Source organism: Ranitomeya imitator, chromosome 6, assembly GCF_032444005.1.
Source record: "Ranitomeya imitator isolate aRanImi1 chromosome 6, aRanImi1.pri, whole genome shotgun sequence".
NCBI lineage: Eukaryota > Metazoa > Chordata > Amphibia > Anura > Dendrobatidae > Ranitomeya > Ranitomeya imitator.
In genome coordinates, this window is record NC_091287.1 from 357613266 (window position 1) to 357632817 (window position 19552).

The window sequence follows — 19552 nt, forward strand, 5'->3', positions numbered from 1 at the left end:
CACACACTCAATCAATCACAATTCAATCTCTCTACCATGCTCAAGACGAAAGTGCACTTTAAGGACACCAGGGACAGAGGCAGCAGAGTTACTTTGGCCTCCATCTGGGCTCTGTTCAGTGGTGTCCTTTTATTCAGGGGTGCACAAAACTGTGGCAGACAGAACTTTTATGCACTCCTAATAAAAATATGGACACCGCCAGATGACAGGTCAGAAGGCGTCCACAGTGCCTCCATCTGCCTCATTATAGGGAATGTTCCGCCAAGGATTCCACCTGAATCACATATTTCAGAGAGTTACACGGAAACCCCAGGGTAAGAGCTCAGCGCAGAGCGCAAGATAAATATGTGCCGAGCCTTACTGTGATTTTTGGGAGGCAGAATGAACAAATCAACAGCAAGTGAATAATTGGTTTTATTTATTTTTACGCAGTTCCTTGTGTGGTATAAGTGATTAGACTACTTTATTCTTTGGGGTGGTGCGATTAAAGCGATACCATATTTATATCGGGTTTTTATGTTTGGCTGCTGTCAGACACTGAAAGACACTTTTTTATTCTTCATAAAGTAATTCTTATATCGCCATATTTTGAAAGTTATAACTTTTCCATATTATAGCCGACAGTCATGTGAGGGCTTATGTTCTGTGTGACGAGTTTAGATTTTTATTGGTACCATTTTTGGGCTCATTACATTTTTGATCGCTTTCTATTACGATTTTTGGGAGGCAGAATATACAAAAATCAACAGTGCAGGAATTGCTTATATAGCATTTTTTATGCCATTCCGCATATGGTAAAATTGATAAAGCAGCTTTATTCTTTGGGTCAATACGATTACATCAATACCTCATTTATATATTTTTGTATATTTTGGCACTTTTACACAATAAACAGTTTTATTTAAAAGGTTTTCTTTTTGCATCATTTAATTCTGAGAGCTGTAAAAAAAATTATTTTTCAACTGATGGAGCTGTATGGCAGCTTGACTTTGCATAACAAGATGACATTTTCAGCTATATCATTTAATTTACATTTGTCTTTTTGTTCACGTTTTATTCCACTTTTTGTTCGGCAGTATGATGACAAAGCATCGTTTATTTTTTACGTAATCACTAAAGGGGTTAACTAGTGGGAGAGTTTTATAGGTTGTGTCATTCCGGACGCGGCTATACCAAATATGTGTACTTTTGTTTGTTTTTTCATAATAATTATTTATTGGTACGATATATTTTTACAACTCTTTAACGTTTTTACTTATTCCCACTATGGGATTTTCACTCTCTGCAGTAGCATTGCTATACCTTATAGCCTGTCAGCACTGTAGACACAAGTTAGTTAGATCATACACTGCGCATGATCTAACTAACTTGCTAGTGCCTGGCGACCGGAATGTCATCATGACGCCATTGGGTCACCATGGCAACGATCAGGACCTTGCCTATGTTTTTTCCCTGCAGAGGCTAACCACTCTCTTTCTCCTTTAGGTTGCGTAACAGAGTGGGGTGAGCCATTCTATTTCACTTCACTAAGTGACCAGAACAGCTTGAGGTGTTCAATTCTATCCTCTCTCATCGGGATGGCAGGATCATCGCACCCTGATGCAGTTGTTGATCAGGTACTGGGGACAAATGATCCTTTGACTTTTGCCCACCCATATCCTAGATTATTAGCATGTTGCATGAAGCAGAAATGGATACCGATAACTTATCTTTATCTAGACAAAACACCATGGCCTTTTAAATCCGGTGATTTTAAAGGTACCATAGGTAAACACCCCACTAATCTGATATTGACATTCAGGAAGCTTCCTGATTATACTGATTGACGACTTGAGGTGGGTGCAGCAGACATGCCCCATACGCTCAGATTGAAATTCAACATTTGTGTCATCCAGAAAAATATTGCCAACTTGCTAGCATCTTAAGGGAAAACAAGACACTAATTGACCACAGCTTAAGATGATTAAATATGCAAATTTCCTTGAACTACTAACTGTCAGTTCATATCTTTGCACATCTCAGAAATTATGACCAGTGGGGGTCTTGGCACGGAAACTTCCATAAATCGCTGAAATAAAGGAGCCATGATCTGTACCCTTTCAACTGGAATCAACTCTTGTTAGAGAGAGGTTGGTGTTGCATAGTTTGGTCGCAGAAGAAACTTGTGAGAGTAGATTTTATGGGGTAATTCAACTTTTATCTACACAAAACATGAGGTACATGCATCTGCTACAGCATAACAGGGAGTCTAACAGACCTTTTGCCAGAGAGAAAGTGAAACCAAAGTACAACAAGTATATGCATTACATTCAACTAAGCATAACAGTAACAACATCGCCATCTACTGTCAGAAAAGTGTAAACTCATCCTGCACACAAGTGAGTCTGTATCTGTTGCATATCTGCCAAGGTGGGCTCATTGAAGTCTCTATGGAGAGCCAATCACTGCGGAGAAGCAGATTGCAAGGCTGACGCCTTCTCATGCGTTTCAGAAACCATTATGGCACTTAGCACCTGACACTCTACAAATTAAAGGTTCCAACACAACACTTGACAGGACAAAAGTTTTATAAATTGCCTTTTACTCCCAAGTCTTGGTTTGGCCACAATATAACGAGATAATTCATGTTTGCCATAAGCAAATTACATACAAATATTGCACAGCTAGAATACAGTTAGATAGAAATATATCCAGGACTCTAGTCCTGATGTTAAATGAGTAAGTGCACTGTGTGCAGGGAACATTACAGACAAGGAGTTTGTGCATCGATATGTTCCGCAGATATCTACAGCATTACAGCTACATGCTGTTTTGATGTATTTCAGTTTTTAACTGTATCCCATGCATTATAATAATAAACAGGAAACACGGAAGTATAGAAACTTTGCCAGACTTAAAATGTCCAAAAACATTCACTTTCAAATCAATACGGAGAAAGTCGAAGGCTTCCTGCTAATCTAAACAGCAGCGGTAGCAGAAGTCAGCAGTGACTCGGCCACCCATCTGCATAGGCTGTTTATACACTTAAACTAACAACACAAGATTTACAGCAGACTGGGGAAAACCTGAATAAATTATGCTGGTGCCATTTATTTACACTAACTTATATTGGTTTACCATCGCAGAATGAAAGATCTTTTGTATTCTGCTTGGTTGCGGCAAGTCGAAAACAAACAGCTGGTGTAAAAGGTAGACGTTCTTCTATCACCCTACGATGCTACTACCTTTTATTTCCATTTCACCAGCGATATCAGCTATCCCTAGTCATGAGATTGTTACTTTATTGTAACAATGATTGGGAAGGGTTTCAAATGGCAATGGATTCAGAAAAAAAAATCACTCAAGTACGATTGGAAACTTACACGTTATTTTGGACCATGCCTACTAGAAGAAGAAAGTATTCAATGTTTACATGGCTGAGATACATAAACTTAGTGGGCAAGGAATGCCAAGCTCTTTTTTCGCCTTGAACACTTCTTTCTCCTTCCTAGGTACAACTAGTGTTTAGTAATTTCACTGATGTTATTTCAGACCTCTATTCGGCTCTCATCCTTGTCCATCACAGTGATTTCCCTTCAAAAACTCGATACCGAGATATTTGATTACGTCTGCTAGAGTGCATTCCTTTTTTATGGAAAAGTGACACCACTCCGACAACCTCGCTCTGGTTTTCCAAACTAAATGCGGTTATGCTAATGGAGGAGCTCACCTCCACGATCAATAACTCCCATGAAAAATTTTACAAAACATGGTTCTATTGGATGAAGTTTAAATCATCTGTTGATTACCTCAACCTTACAGGGGAAAACTAAGTCCACACCTTAGGAGCCTCTCTGCTGTTCTTTCCCGTACTTCCCTTTCCCCATCCCCATGTGTTATTTTGTGCCTGTGTTTATGGTTTGCAGTAAATAGTAATAACAGTCCTAGGAGCACTGGAAATGAGACCAAAACAAGGATTTTAGTGTTGAACCACAACGCGTTTTAACGGTTAAACCGTCTTCATCAGATGGAAGCTGTGTTTATGGTTTAGCTTCCTCTGTTGCTTCTTCTTTCTTATCCGCCCTTGCTAATTTACAATAGTGTGTAATAATTTAACGTTTAAGTCTGAGTCACTATGCAGGTAATGTTCAACCAGTGACTCTACCTTGGATTGTGTGCACTTTACTTTATTTTGATGTAAATATTATGAAGATACTAGTGCCTTTTGTTTGCATTTGTATTTCTTTTTGAAACTTATTAAAAGTAAAGTAAAAAAAAAAGGAATGCAAAATCAGAATCACTACTTGGACATAGAATACCTCGGATACGTCATCAGTAATGGTATATTGCTGTTGGTCTTCGGTTTTGGCAAGAATATGGGCTCTTTTGTAAGGGAGAAATGCTTAAAAACATGTCTCTGGGACTTGTTTTAGTGCAGAACTCGGTGCAGAATCTGACATGCTACCACCTTGTAATGTACTTCATCATCTATTTCCAGGGGGGACGTATTTTTTGTAAACGACATGTCAAATCCTTGGAAGTCTAACAACAAAGCATATGGAGACCATCCAAAACAAATTAATAAATGTCTTATTACATAATTTTGCATTGCCATGATATATCTCCGCTATAAAGTTCATACTTTACGTCACATAGACAGCACTGCAGACAGTAACTGAGCTCGGCAGCTCCGAGCCGCTTGTGCGGTCAGCTCGAGTAGAGCAGCAGAGCTCAGTTATTGGCTGCAGAGTTATCGGGGAGATATAAGCTCTGCAGACAGCATAAGAAACCAGGAGCAACAACAGAGATTCAGTCCAGGACTTAGAAAAAGTGAAAAAAGTTTTTTTTTTTTAAAATTAAACAAACTGCTGCACGCGGGGCAAAGGTTTTCCAGAAAACCTCTTTAAAAAGAGATTTATTTTCATCATCCAACTTTCAGATCATTCATGAGCTGAAGAAAAGAAGCCTCTTATGGATGAGGCTGCAAAGTAGGTATAACAATAGGGTGAAAATATACAATCTGTATTTTTATCATGCAATTATTAGGTTCTGTCTTATGTTCTTAATGCTACTAGCATTTGATATTAAAAAAGCAGCACACATTGAAGACAAAAACCTTTGGGTTATACAGTATGTCAACTACAATCCTAATTATAGGGAGCTACAGACATGGTCTGTCCATCGTCTGTCTTATCCATGGTTTTTCCCCCCTTTTTTTTTTCTGTGCTATGTTGTGCATAAATATGTGATTCTTCAGAATTTGTTTTAGTCTTTGCCTGATGAAGAGACCTGTGTAGTCTCGAAAGCTTGCAATTTGTTACCATCTTTTCAGTTAGCCATTAAAAGTTATCAACCACTGAGGACTCTAAATTCTAAATATTTTCCTTAATTTCGAAAAAAAGAAGAATAGTCGGCTTTAACCCCTTCATGACCCAGCCTATTTTGACCTTAATGACCTGGCCGTTTTTTGTAATTCTGACAAGTGTCCCTTTATGAGGTAATAACTCAGGAACGCTTCAACGGATCCTAGCGGTTCTGAGATTGTTTTTTCGAGACATCACAAAAATGATCTTTTAGCAACATATTTTTTTATTTTCCCAAGGGTAAAAACAGAAACTGGACCCCAAAAGTTATTGTACAATTTTTCCTGAGAATGCCGATACCCCATATGTGGGGGGAACCACTGTTTGGGCGCACAACAGGGCCCGGAAGGGAAGGAGCACCGTTTGACTTTTTCAATGAAAAATTCGCTCCAATCTTTAGCGGGCACCATGTCGAATTTGGAGAGCCCCTGTGTGCCTAAACATTGGAGCTCCCCCACAAGTGACCCCATTTTGGAAACTAGACCCCCCCCAAGGAGCTTATCTAGATGTATAGTGAAAAAGTACTTTTTTTCACAAAAAAATTCATTTAGCCTCAATTATTTCATTTTCACATGGGCAACAGAATAAAATGGATCCTAAAATGTGTTGGGCAATTTCTCATGAGTACACAATACCTCATATGTGGTCACAAACCACTGTTTATGCACACGTGAAGGCTTGGAAGGGAAGGAGCGCCATTTGACTTTTGAATGAGAAATTAGCTCCAATCGTTATCGGACACCATGTCGCATTTGGAGAGCCCCTGTGTGCCTAAACATTGGAGCTCCCCCACGTGACCCCATTTTGGAATCTAGATGTGCGGTGACCACTTTAAACCCCAAAGTGCTTCACAGAAGTTTATAACGCAGAGTCGTGTAAATAAAAAATCATCTTTCCTCAAAAATTATTTTTTAGCCTGCAATTTTTTATTTTCACAAGAGTAACAGGAGAAATTGGACCCCAAAAGTTGTTGTCCAGTTAGTCCTGAGTACGCTGATACCCCATATGTGGAGAGGAACCACTGTTTGGGCACACTTCGGGGGTCGGAAGGGAAGTAGTGACGTTTTGGAATGCAGACTTTGATGGAATGGTCTGCGGGGGTCACGTTGCGTTTGCAGAGCCCCTGATGTGTCTAAACAGTAGAAACCCCCCACAAGTGACCCCATTTTGGAAACTAGACCCCTCAAAGAACTTATGTAGATCTGTGTTGAGCACTTTGAACCCCCAAGTGCTTCACAGAAGTTTACAATGCAGAGCCGTGAAAATAAAAAATCATTTTTCTTTCCTCAAAAATTATGTTTTAGTATGCAATTTTTTATTTTCACAAGGGTAACAGGAGAAGTGGACCCCAATATTTGTTGCCCAGTTTGTCCTCAGTATGCTTATACCCCATATGTGGGGGTAAACCACTGATTGGGCACACGTCGGGGCTCAGAAGGGAAGTAGTGACGTTTTGGAATGCAGACTTTGATGAAAAGGTCTGCGGGCATCATGTTACGTTTGCAGAGCCCCTGATGTGCCTAAACAATATAAACCCCCCACAAGTGTCCCCATTTTGGAAACTAGACCCCCAGGAACTTATCTAGATATGTGGTGAGCACTTTGAACCCCCAAGTGCTTCACAGAAGTTTACAACACAGAGACGTAAAAATAAAAAAAATATTTTTCTTTCCTCAAAAATGATGTTTTAGCAAGCAATTTTTTTTATTTTTGCAAGCGTAACAGGAGAAATTGGACCCCAATAGTTGTTGCCCAGCTTGTCCTGAGTATGCTGGTACCCCATATGTGGGGGTAAACCACTGTTTGGGTGCATGTCGGGGCTCGGAAGGGAGGGAGCACAATTTGACTTTTTGAATACAAGATTGGCTGGAATCAATGGTGGCGCCATGTTGCGTTTGGAGACCCCTGATGTGCCTAAACAGTGGAAACCCCTCAATTCTAACTCCAACATTAACCCCAACACATCCCTAACCACAACCCTAACCCCAACACACCCGTAACCCTAATCCCAACCCTAATCCTAACCCTAATCCCAACCCTAACCCTAATCCCAACCATAACCACAACTTTAACCCCAGCACACTCCTAACCATAACCCTAACCACAAGCCTAATCTTAACCCTATTTCCAACCCTAGCCCTAAGGCTATGTGCCCACGTTGCGGATTCGTGTGAGATTTTTCAGCACCATTTTTGAAAAATCTGCAGGTAAAAGGCACTGCGTTTTACCTGCGGATTTACCGCGGATTTACAGTGTTTTTGTGCGGATTTCACCTGCGGATTCCTATTGAGGAACAGGTGTAAAACGCTGCGGAATCCACACAAAGAATTGACATGCTGCGAAAAATACAACACAGTGCTTCCGTGCTGTATTTTCCACACCATGGGCACAGAGGATTTTTTTCCATAGGTTTACATGGTACTGTAAACCTGATGGAACACTGCTACGAATCCGCCGCGGCCAGTCCGCGGCAGATCCGCAGCCAAATCCGCACCATGTGCACATAACGTAATTCTAACCCTAACCCTAGTTCTAACCCTATCCCTAGTTCTACCCTAACCCTAGCTCTAACCCTAACCCTAGTTCTAACCCTAGCCCTAGTGGAAAAATAAATAATATATATATTTTTCTTATTATTGTCCCTACCTATGGGGGTGAAAAAGGGGGGGGGGTTCATTTACTATTTTTTTTATTTTGATCACTGTGATAGGTTTTATCACAGTGATCAAAATGTACCTGGAACGAATCTGACGGCCGGCAGATTCGGCAGGCGCACTGTGCATGCGCCCGCCATTTTGGAAGATGGCGGTGCCCAGGGAGAAGACGGACGGACACCGGGAGGCTCGGTAAGTATGAGGGGGTGGGGGGAGATCGGAGCATCGGAGAGCGGACAGGACGACGAAAGGGAGCAGATCACAGGACGGAGGACTGGGGAGGAGATCGGTGGCGGGTGCAGATCAGGGTTTCCAGCTATGGCCGATGATATTGCAGCATCGGCCATGGCTGGATTGTAATATTTCACCAGTTTTCAGAGATAAAATATTACATATCGCTCTGATTGGCTGTTGAAAGTGAAACAGCCAATCAGAGCGATCGTAGCCACGGGGGGGGTGAAGGCATCCCCCCCCCCGGGCTGAAGTACCACTCCCCCTGTCCCTGCAAATCGGGTGAAATCGGAATTAACCCTTTCACCCGATCTGCAGGGACGCGATCCCTCCATGACGCATACGCTGCGTCACAGGTCGGATTGGCACCGACATTCGTGACGCAGCGTATGCTTCATAGGTCGGGAAGGGGTTAAAAATATAAGTAAATAAATAAAATCAGATATGGACTGGAACATTTATGAACTGAAGAGTTATTACTGCTGTACGCTAAATGATAATATTTCATCATTCTCTTTAAGGTGCCATTACAACTTAAGAAGTTGTCCATCATCAAGCCTGTCTGGGATTACCTGAAGAGACAGAAGGATTATTGTAAGGGTATGTTTTCACAGTCAGGATTCCCTGCGTTTTGTATGCAGCGGATGCCCCGCCCAAAGCGCCGCATCGTATTCATAGACTGGGTTATTTATCTTGGGGAGACAGGGTGTCTCCGCAAGATAAATAGACATGCTGCAGTCTGAAAAGACGTGATGCATGTCCAGTTATGCTGGGCTGCCGGATGTGGCCCTGCACGCATAGTGGAGACAGGATTTTATAAAATCCCCTCCACTATGCTGTAATATCTGGACACTGCAGATTGGACGCTGCGGATGTACGCAGCGTGCACTCCGCAGCGAATACCGAAGGTTTCCTGACGTGGAAACATACCATAAGTCTTCTTTCACAGAAGATCTGTGGATATTTCTCCAAGATGTTTGGCACAACCTCCCTCCCAAGTTCCTTACACTGTGTGCAAGTATATGTAGAAGAATTGATGCCATTTTGAAAGGAGAGGGTGGTCACAGCAGGATTTGGATTTCTCTTTTGTTCTTTCCTTTCCATAATAAAAAATGAATTAACACTTCCATTGTTTAATGCATTCTACCATTAGAGCATTTTTTCCACACCTGCCTAAACTTTCTACACTTTGCTGTATACAAAACAAATCAAAAGGAAAATGGATTTGGTAGCCTGTCCCCAGGATAAAACATTAAAGTAGGAGCATTCCTCCTAAGTCATCTATATGGGCATGTAGGTTATAGGAAGCTGAATAAAATGATACCTTGATATCTGCGATACAATGTCTTATTCCAGAGAAATTCACATTTTTCTTAATATGTAAATGAGCTGTTCAGGACTATGGGCCAAAAATAGACCTACCTAAGTTTCTGCTTCCAGAGCTTATTTTATATGAAAGATGAGGCATGTAATGACAAACAGTCTGCTCTCATAACCACACACAGCTCTGCAGTGAGATCAGAACTAACACAGTACTGCAGAGCGAACACAGTTCAGCAGAACTAACACAGTTCAGCAGAACTAACACAGTACAGCAGAACTAACACAGTACAGCAGAACTAACACAGTACAGCAGAACTAACACAGTACAGCAGAACTAACACAGTACAGCAGAACTAACACAGTACAGCAGAACTAACACAGTACAGCAGAACTAACACAGTACAGCAGAACTAACACAGTACAGCAGAACTAACACAGTACAGCAGAACTAACACAGTACAGCAGAAGTGAACTTTGTCTCATTACAAATATTTGCAGAAATTGTCCTCTTATAGTGATGTTAGCTGTGCTGCAGAGCTGTGTTTGATTATAACCAACATAGTACAGCGGAGTTGGATCTTGTCTACTTAAAAAAACACATTTGGCTGCCTGTAAGATGGAAGCTGTAGCACTGTGAGAGGACACCTGCAGTGCAAATGTTTTTGTAGAACAGATGTGAACTTTTTTATCATTACAGTGCTTTAAACTACTGTTAGTTCTGATCTCACTGCAGAGCGGTCTGCGATTATAAAATTAAAGTGTCAGTCATTACTTGTACAACACTGATAATGCCACCCTTACATTTGAAATAGCTCTGGAGGCAGATTCTCATGCAGATCAGTGTCCGGCCCATAGTCCTGAACAACTCATTTACATATAAGAAAAATGTGGATTTCTCTGGAATAAGACATTCGGATGGCGGATATCAAGGTAACATTTTATTCAGCCTCCTACGAGTTGCATGCCCATTCAAAAATCATTGGACAGTTCTTCCTATTGACAGGTTCCTTTTAAAGCACCACTCCAAGATTTGTTTTCCCAATGCAGCACTGGAGTGGTGTCACTAATTTAAGGTAGGTCCCTGCACTTAGTCTTATACTTACCTGCTGCCATCTTTGTCTTTTATCAGCTCAGTTCCACTTGGGCTCCAGCTGTTTGTGACCTCCAGTATCGCTCCAGTGTTTGCTGAGCGAGCCAGAGGTCAATTCTCAATGTAAGTCTGTGAAAGCCAAAGCGAGGTTGGAACAAGGTTCTCAGACTCCTATTGAGAGCTTGTGACCGTTACCTCTGACTTTTGGTCAGTCAGAAGTTGCAGATACAAGATGGCGGTGCATAGACAGGAGCGGCGCATGGAAGAGCTGAAGACAGCGGGTAGTGGGTATAATATTAGGTGCAGGGACCTTGATAGCACCATTCCAGGGCTGCAATAAATAATAAAAAAAAGCTGGAGTGTTGCTTTAATCTGTAGTCAGTGACAGGACTGATCCATAAGATTTCCAGGATTAATAAGAATTAGAAAAAAAAATAGATCAATTCAGATTCAGATCGGTTTCAGTTTCTAGATAAAAATGAACTCATTACAGAGCCCAAAACATCTGTCCTATTAAGTAGTGAGGTGCCAAAGGTCAGACTCCCATGATCACAGATTTAGAGCTCTCAACTTGGATTTCCCAAACCAAAAATGCTTTAAAGTACGCAAAGCACTTGGCATTTAAAGGGATCATTGACTTCTAGGTCACTAAAGTTTTTCTTTACTTTAAAATTAGACCCAAACACCCAAGTAATGCTTTGATTTAAGACTCCTTAGAAGTAATTGTGCTAAATGTGCTCCATTATTGATGGCAGAAAACAAGTTGAAAGTCAGTGGCGCACTTCTGGCAGAGAGCATCAGTGGCTTCCTGACACAGATGAGTTAACTTTCTACCATTGGAAAAACACTGAGCAGTTGCTGATATATTCAGTTTCAGCACAATCTGCCTTCCTGGCACACATCTTGCTATCGTCTGAAAGTACTCATCACAATTGTTTGATACCAATCTTGTGAATTGCAACATGAGTGATGTACTTATCAGGGCATCATGAAAAATAGAGCAATATTAAAAGGAATATGGAAAGTAGGTGAGAAGAGATGCAGCATTCCTATATGCCTGGAATGTTCTAGAAACAAGTTGTTTTTGTTTGCTGTGCTGTCAGTATCTTTGCCATCAGAAATAATATGCTGCGCTGACTTCAAATGTAAGAACTTCTTTCATTTTTGTTTTTTTGATGATAGTCATGCTGACAACTTTTTTTGGTCCATCAAACTCGGCAGTACAATTACATGAATTTGCTTTTAATAAATTACCATTTTTGCATATATCAGTCAAAACACCAAGTCTAAATAGTAGCAAAGTGAATGCATTATTAATTTAATTGCCACAACCTATTTAGCTGGCTTCTATCATAATTTGCTGCAACATGCAACCTATCAGAGAGCAGAGTCAAGTGTAAAGCGCACAAAGTAAACCGATTACATTGTCCTGGAGAGATTGCAATGTAGCAAGCTTGCACTATTCCAGCCAGCACATTAATGTTTTAAGCAGGTAAGAAAAAATAACTCAATTTGTAGAAAAATGAATGTTCGCTGTGCTGATGAAGAAGTTTCCAACCTTATAACTATAAATAAAAGGGGCAAGACACCTTATTTGCTTTACTGTACACGGACCGTAGCAGAATGGCTGGGTCTGCCAGGAACCTGGCACAACAGCCGCTAGGGGCCAAGCAACATCAGGCCCCCCAGATACCGGCAGGACCATCAGATGTGTATGAGGACAGATGTCATGGGAAAGTAGGAAAGGACAGTGCCCGACCCTACTGTTCTCCTAGGAGATAACCCGCTACCCTAGATGTCTACCCCTGACCTAATTCACTCCTACAACAGGTCAAGTAAACTATTCATGTAGCTTTCAATGGTCCAAAAGGGGATGTTCTCCAGCACCAAAGGAGAGCAACTAAAACTTAGCCTTTAATCAAAAATAATAAAAAATAGCAGAATGTGCACATATTAAAAACACCCAGAATGCCGAGATGTTTTGGGCAGAAAAACCCTTTCTCATTCTGACTTTAAATAATCAAGAGGAGGCTGGAGCCACGGCTCCTTTCTCTCTACCTCTTGATTACTGATACGTCTGAAGTCAGGGCACTGGGCTCACGTGTCATAAGAACCTCATGTGAGCCCAGGGAATGCGCGTGCCAACACTGCTGGAATGGCGCTGGCACGGGAGGAGAGTAGAAGTGTTTTTATTTTAACACACATGGGAAATGTGAAGGCGTTGTCCTAGTAGTGAACAACACCTTTATCATGGTATAGCTACGCAAAATGCGTAAGCATGAGGGGGGTTTTTTGTAATATGTGCCCATTCTGCCAATTATTTATCCCAAGTTTTAACTACTTTTCATTGGTGCTGGAGAACATCTCCTTTTGGACCATTGAGAGCTATTTGACCTGATTCTCAGAAACTAGTGTTTCTAGGAACACTCATTTCCCTATAATTGTGCAGTGTAAACATGCTGCTGATGACTCACCAAACAATCAAAATGCTTGTTTGTCGGGTGAAATGATGTTTTGGTTTGCTTTATAAATGATCATTCTTGGTAGCACATTGTCCTCTGTAACCAGAACCTGTGCTACAGAGAACGATGTCAGTCAATGGACACTGAACCATCAATTACTGATCTTTCTATGTTCATGTTAATGGTCTGCCTCAGTAATGGAGGATCGGGCTGGTCATGAAAAGGTGTTGCTGGACATTCCTTCTAAAGAGCTACAGGGGAACATAAATCGTTTTGGAGGTAAAATCCTACAGGCAGAGTCCCATCCTCGACTGAGATGTGATCGTCAGTTCCAGATTACATTTTATGAAGGAAGCAATAGTAAAAAAATTAGTAGAGATCATATGCCAAGTAAAAGGAAAACAGACACAAACAAAATGGCAAACCATAAACCTTTCAGGTCTTGGTTACTTACTACACCCATGACTGGCAGAGTCGCGCACATGGGGCAAGAGAAGGGGAAACACCTGCCTGTTTGAGAAGTCCAATGTTCACTTCAACCAGCAGCATACCTACTAAAGAACATTATGGGAAACATTCACACTATGGGACGGCATTTCACTCTTACAAGTACAGTGAAATACCATCCAGAGGAGCTGGCAGTATAATTTCACTATTAGGCTGCCAATCTAAAAAAAAATACATAAATGGTCTAAAAAAAACTAAAATCAACCTAAACAATGAGAATGAACACAAAGAACTGTGGCATATGCAAATGTTCCAATAATTGAAAATAGAACAGATATAGGAGCAGGCATAACGCTGCACACACAGATACATGGGTAGATGTATGAATGACGCATAACACTGAAGCACCACTCCATCCTCTTATTTCGGTGCTGGAGTGGCGTCATTAATCTAAGTTCCCTAGTATTGCACCTTCCAGCCGCCGTCTTCAGCTGTTCCTGTCACCGCTCGGTCCTAAGCTGCCGTCTTGTGACCACAGCTCCTGACTGACCAGAAATCAGAGGTAACGGTCACAAGCTCTCGTTTTAAGGCTACGAGATCCTCGTTCTGGCCTCATTCTGACTTTCATAGATTTACAATGAGTTGTGATTTCTGGCTTTGTCAGCCAACAATGTAGAAGACCACCAGATCGATGCTGATAAAAATGAAGAATTTGGGAAGTATAAGCTTATGTGCACACATTATATATTTGGTGCTGCATCTCTTGGCAGGAAAAACTCTGTATAAATTAGACGTGTTTTTGATGTAATTTTTTACGTGCATTTTTCATGCAGATTTTTCACAACAGATGTGTGAGAAGGGGGCTGTCTGTCTAGCTTATATCAGTGCCAAAACCAATTCCCTTCTCCATCCCAAATGATGTATAGACTAAAGAATAAGCCAGTTAGCGAGGTGTCTGCACACGTAGCACCTGACACGTGCCAAAAAACCACTACTTTTTAGGACCATAAGGAATTTGTCAGAAACTGGGTTCGGCACTGACAACATCAGATTGGAGTACGGTCCTCGGTACAACTACAATAGAGTTGTGCATATATTTATTTATTTAAAACGCACAAAAAAGTTTTTTTTTATTCCAAGATGGCAACCCTTTAATAAAAATCTTTCAAAAATTGGAATGCACAATAAAATGTATTTAATCTGAAGGACAATCAAACCAAATGTGCTACAATTGCTCCTGACACAGAACTGCAACAATCTGAATGAGGAGACTGCCGGCAGCGATAACCTGGTAGGAGACACCTCCGACACCTTCATGATAGCAGCAACTGGTTTTACTTACCATAATAATAATAATTTTTATTTATATAGCGCCAACATATTCCGCAGCACTTTACAATTAAGCGGGGACATGTACAGACAATAAATTCAGTACAAGTTAAGACAATTTAAACAGTGACATTAGGGGTGAGGTCCCTGCTCGCAAGCTTACAATCTACAAGGAAATGGGGGACACAATAGGTGAAAAGTGCTTGTTATTTCAGGTCTGGCAATTATAATAAATAGGGATTTTCATATAAAGCTGCATGATTCGGTCATCAGCCCGTGTGTTTAAGTGCAATAGTCAGATATCAAGTGCAGTTATGTGCATGGAGGGCGTGGAGACAGATGAATAGTAGGGTGCAGATTCACATGCAGATAATATTTGGAAGGAGGGAACAGGACAAAGTTAGTTTAGCGAGTAGTTGAGGTGGTAGGATTGTTTGAAGAGATGGGTTTTCAAAGCGCGCTTGAATAGGTCGGGGCTAGGTATCAGTCTGATCGTCTGGGAAGTGCATTCCAGAGAGCTGACGCAGCATGAGAGAAGTCTTGAAGACGGAGGTGCAAGGTTCGGATTAAGGGGGATGTTAGTCTTGGGTCATTTGTAGAACGGAGGGCACGTGTAGGGCGATAGACGGAGATGAGAGAGGAGATATAAGGCGGTGCAGAACTGTGGAGAGCTTTGTGGGTGAGAGAGATGAGTTTATACTGGACCCTGTAGCGAATGGGTAGCCATCTTGTTTAGTAATCTTTCTGGAGGATAATTTAGATGCATCAGAGGGAGTTATTATAATCTGGTAGATTAAACGAATACTTGAGAATATTTATGAATTCAGTGAAGGACTACATCACTAACAGTCCGGTACAGGGGTAATTACCTTTCCTTTGGTGTTCCTACTCCATGCTTCCCCAGTAAGTGAGTATTCAGATGCTTCCTCATAACAAAAGCCACCCTGAAACAAAAAGAAACATAAATGACTATTACACTATGTACGAAAAAAAAAGCTTTTCTAGCAGATGTTGCAGACAAAATATTCTAGGAATATTCCAGGGGCTCTCCACGACATATTTATTACATATGCAGAACTACAAAAAATAATAAGCTTAACTAAACCACTTACAAGTCCAGCGCTGCCTCTTCACCGCTGCCCCCAATCTGTGTTGATAGGCTGCAGCACAGAAGTCACCACTAGGAAGATGGTGACAGCTGCAGCCACTCACAACCTTCGTTACAGTCGTCATGTAATTGATGGCTCCTATGTCATCACTGCAGGACCATCAAAGGGTTAATCTCACAACAACATATTGATGACTTCTCCTACAATATAGATCATCAATATCAGTTTATCGGGGTCCGACACCCCTCCCCCTCCTCTGAAGGGAAGATATCTACTCTGGCCGTGGAGGTAAAGAATGTTCAGAGCGGAACCAGTGCCGTATGTCATTAGTGGCCACTTCCAGGTACTGAACCTCATCTCCCGTTCACTTTTTTCGTTCTAATCGCTTATATAATGCTGGGAAAATTCAACAGCGCTTAACAGACATCATCATCACTGTCCCCATTGGGGCTCACAATCTAATTTCCCTACCAGTATGTCTTTGCATTTCTGAAGGAAACCAACAAAAACAAAGGGAGAACATACAAACTCCTTGAAGATGTTGTCCTTATGATAAGAACCCAGGACCCCAGTGCAGCAAGAGTATAGTGCTAACCACTGAGCCACTTGGAAAATGGATAAGGTCCGGTAGCTGATAAGAGCCAATAATCAGGCTGCACACTGTATATCTGGCAGATACTGAAACAGATAACAGCTGATTAGTTGGGGGGCCCCCGAATGTTAGACGGCATACCACTGATAAGTCATTGATAGGTTAGTCCTGGACAAGCCCTTTAAATAGATGACTATTGCTAATTTTATCTAAACATGTTTTCTGCCCTTCTTTTTTTTAAGCCCTTGACCCTAGTGGGAAGACCCCAGCGACTGTGACTGATTGCCTTCATTATATTATGCCCTTTTTCTACTATAATAGTTTGTTTGCGGTCTTAAATAAATCAAGTAATATACAGTAAAATAGTTGAAGATTTTTATTTTAGCAGATGTACTATTTTTATTTTTACTTTTTGATTGCAGATCAAAAATAAATAAAAGAAATGTCAGTAGGAATGTGATGGTGGCCGGGGCTCACGGAAGAGGAGAAAGGCTTTAATTCACTGTATGGCGTCTGTGGTGTTACGAGCGGAGATTCTAATTATGTTGCAAGATGATGGAGGCTGACAATTTAGATATGCTACATACGCAAGAGAAAAATCCAAATTGCTCACTTGATAAGCAAATGTTTCTGTTACAACTTCCAGTGTGAAAAGGACTCGCAAACATTTTTGTTAATTATGTATTACAGCTGTCCTTCATAAACTTAATTACTAATTGCTGAAAGGCAATGGGTTTCCATTTGCATATGTACACGAAAGGCATGAAATATGCAGAAATATGATTTTAATTAGCATGCAATGATATGAAGGGATACAAATCAAACTGGCATGTTAGAAGATTTTTAACATTAAACACTGAAATCATCTGGACACTTCGCATATAATGGACACAGATGAATTATGTGATAAAGACCGCATTCAGTTTAAGACCAGGGCTTTACCAGTATAATGCCAAAATGTTTCCTCCTTGCCAGAAAGATATTTATTCTCAATGGGGAAAAAAACAAACAAAAACCCCTAAGCATAAATTAGTGGCCGAGATACAGCCAATGCTAGTAGCAAACACCGGAAATGGATTAGCTCGACAAACTAGCACCAGAAAGGAAATGTATTGTCCATTATTATTTTCTTATTTTTTTTATCTAATCAATAAACTTTTTATAAACCTAATAGCATAGTTTACAGCAGAATAATTATTTTACATGTCATACATGGACAGGAATAGTACCTATGTAAACCAATTGTTCATTCAATGTCATTAAAATATTCACCATATACCGTATTTTTCGAACTACAAGACGCACCACTAACTTTCAGGAGAAAAATGGGGAAAATGTTTAATGTCCGAATTCAGGTTACTAGGGGGCAGCAGGATCACAGGAGGTGCGAGCCTGTGGGGTGATGTTGGGAGACCCAGGCTGGTAAAAGGGGGTTTTCAGCTGTACTCGGCAGTGCGGGGGCTCCAACAGCATTTTGTGATGGCCTGGAGCCCCCGCATTTCCATGGATTCAATGCGGTGAGTTCCGGGAAAATGGCGCATGCACAGATTTCGATCTCTCCAGATGAGATCTTGGTGACGAGATTTCAATCTGCGCAGGTGCTGGCTCCGGTATCCATTTTCCAGCAGTTCACCACATTGAAACCATAAAAGTGTCGGCAGAGCCCCTGCACCGCTGAACACCCCCTCCTACCAGCCTGGGACTAACAGCATCACCCTGGGGCATTGCACCTCCGAAAACCCCCTCCTACCAGCTCAGGGCCTGCTGTACTGCCTGACCACGGCTGCCCTCCTTCCACCAGTAAGCTACAATCAGACAATCAATAAGACGAAACTTTATTCCCCACAAAAAAAAATTTGGGGAGAAAAAAATTGTTTCTTATAGTCCTAAAGCATGGTCGTTCTCCCCTTCCCAATCCCCCACAGTCTGCATTACAAGAAAATCATACCCATACTCAAATAGGGGTTACTCTAAGACAATCAGTCAAGTAAACCATCTTATTACCCAGACAGGGGGTCATCATAATTTACAGGATCAGTGTGTGGCTATGGATTCCCTTCCCTATGGTCGCCTTTCCCTCTGCTGGTTATGAAAATTAAGCAGAAGCATAAAACAATTATTTTTAAATAGAGGCTAATTAATACAACTCCCATCATTATCGCCTGGTTGAGCTCATCTCAGGGAGACCAGGCGACAATGATGAAAGCTGCTTTCAGGAACCGGTGCCTAGGAAACCGAGCGAACTGTACAGCTTGGGGTATGTGTCACACTGATGCGGCACACATATGCCACATGTATGTAACACACGGACACGGATAGTACTGATGCTGATTTTTCCAGTATCGGAAATATCAGGACATGTGGAGGAAGGCCTTAGGAGTAAAACCGAGCGGTGCACAATGGACTGACTAAGGGAAAAGTAACACATACTTGGAAATGCATGAATACTCATCCAGGAGAAATAACAGAGGAAATGCAATTATAGAAACTATTTAATCAGACAGCTCCTCCTTAACCCTTTGGGTTATTATCAAAGTATATCTGGCAATTCTCTCTGCCATTGATATCCTCGTAACACAATACTAAATAGCGCCCACTTGAAATAATGAATAGGCATGGGCTGGTAAGCATCGTCTGCAGCAGATGTACCTCCTGAATAAAGGCCTTATATTTCTGTAGCCTTGGGGGCTTTGCCTCGGAGTTCATTACTGCCAGGAATATACTTATCCCTTGTATGCATGCAGCTTTCATGAGCGATCAATTAAATATTTGTCTTTATGATTCAAACATTTTACAAGTCTAATTGATTGCCTGTAATAACTATCAAGCAGTTCTTTCATGTCTAGACTGTCACGCTATGAAAAATCTACATAGTTGCGTGCACGGAGGAGAAGAGGGGGTATTCTTTATGGCTCTGTTCGACTCAATGTGTTGTGATTGGATGGGGAGATTTACATTCACCGTAATGCAGGC

The 19552-nt window shown here is 41.2% G+C and overlaps 1 protein-coding gene across 1 annotated transcript in view; it reads right to left on the minus strand.

Annotated features, from left to right (window-relative positions):
• ZNF407 (zinc finger protein 407) overlaps positions 1-19552 on the minus strand; it is a 711460-nt gene that overhangs the window by 407674 nt on the left and 284234 nt on the right. Inside the window, exon 4 of the mRNA XM_069730962.1 lies at positions 15748-15822. Within this exon, the coding sequence (XP_069587063.1) occupies positions 15748-15822 (75 nt within the window). The remainder of the gene's footprint in view (positions 1-15747; positions 15823-19552) is intronic.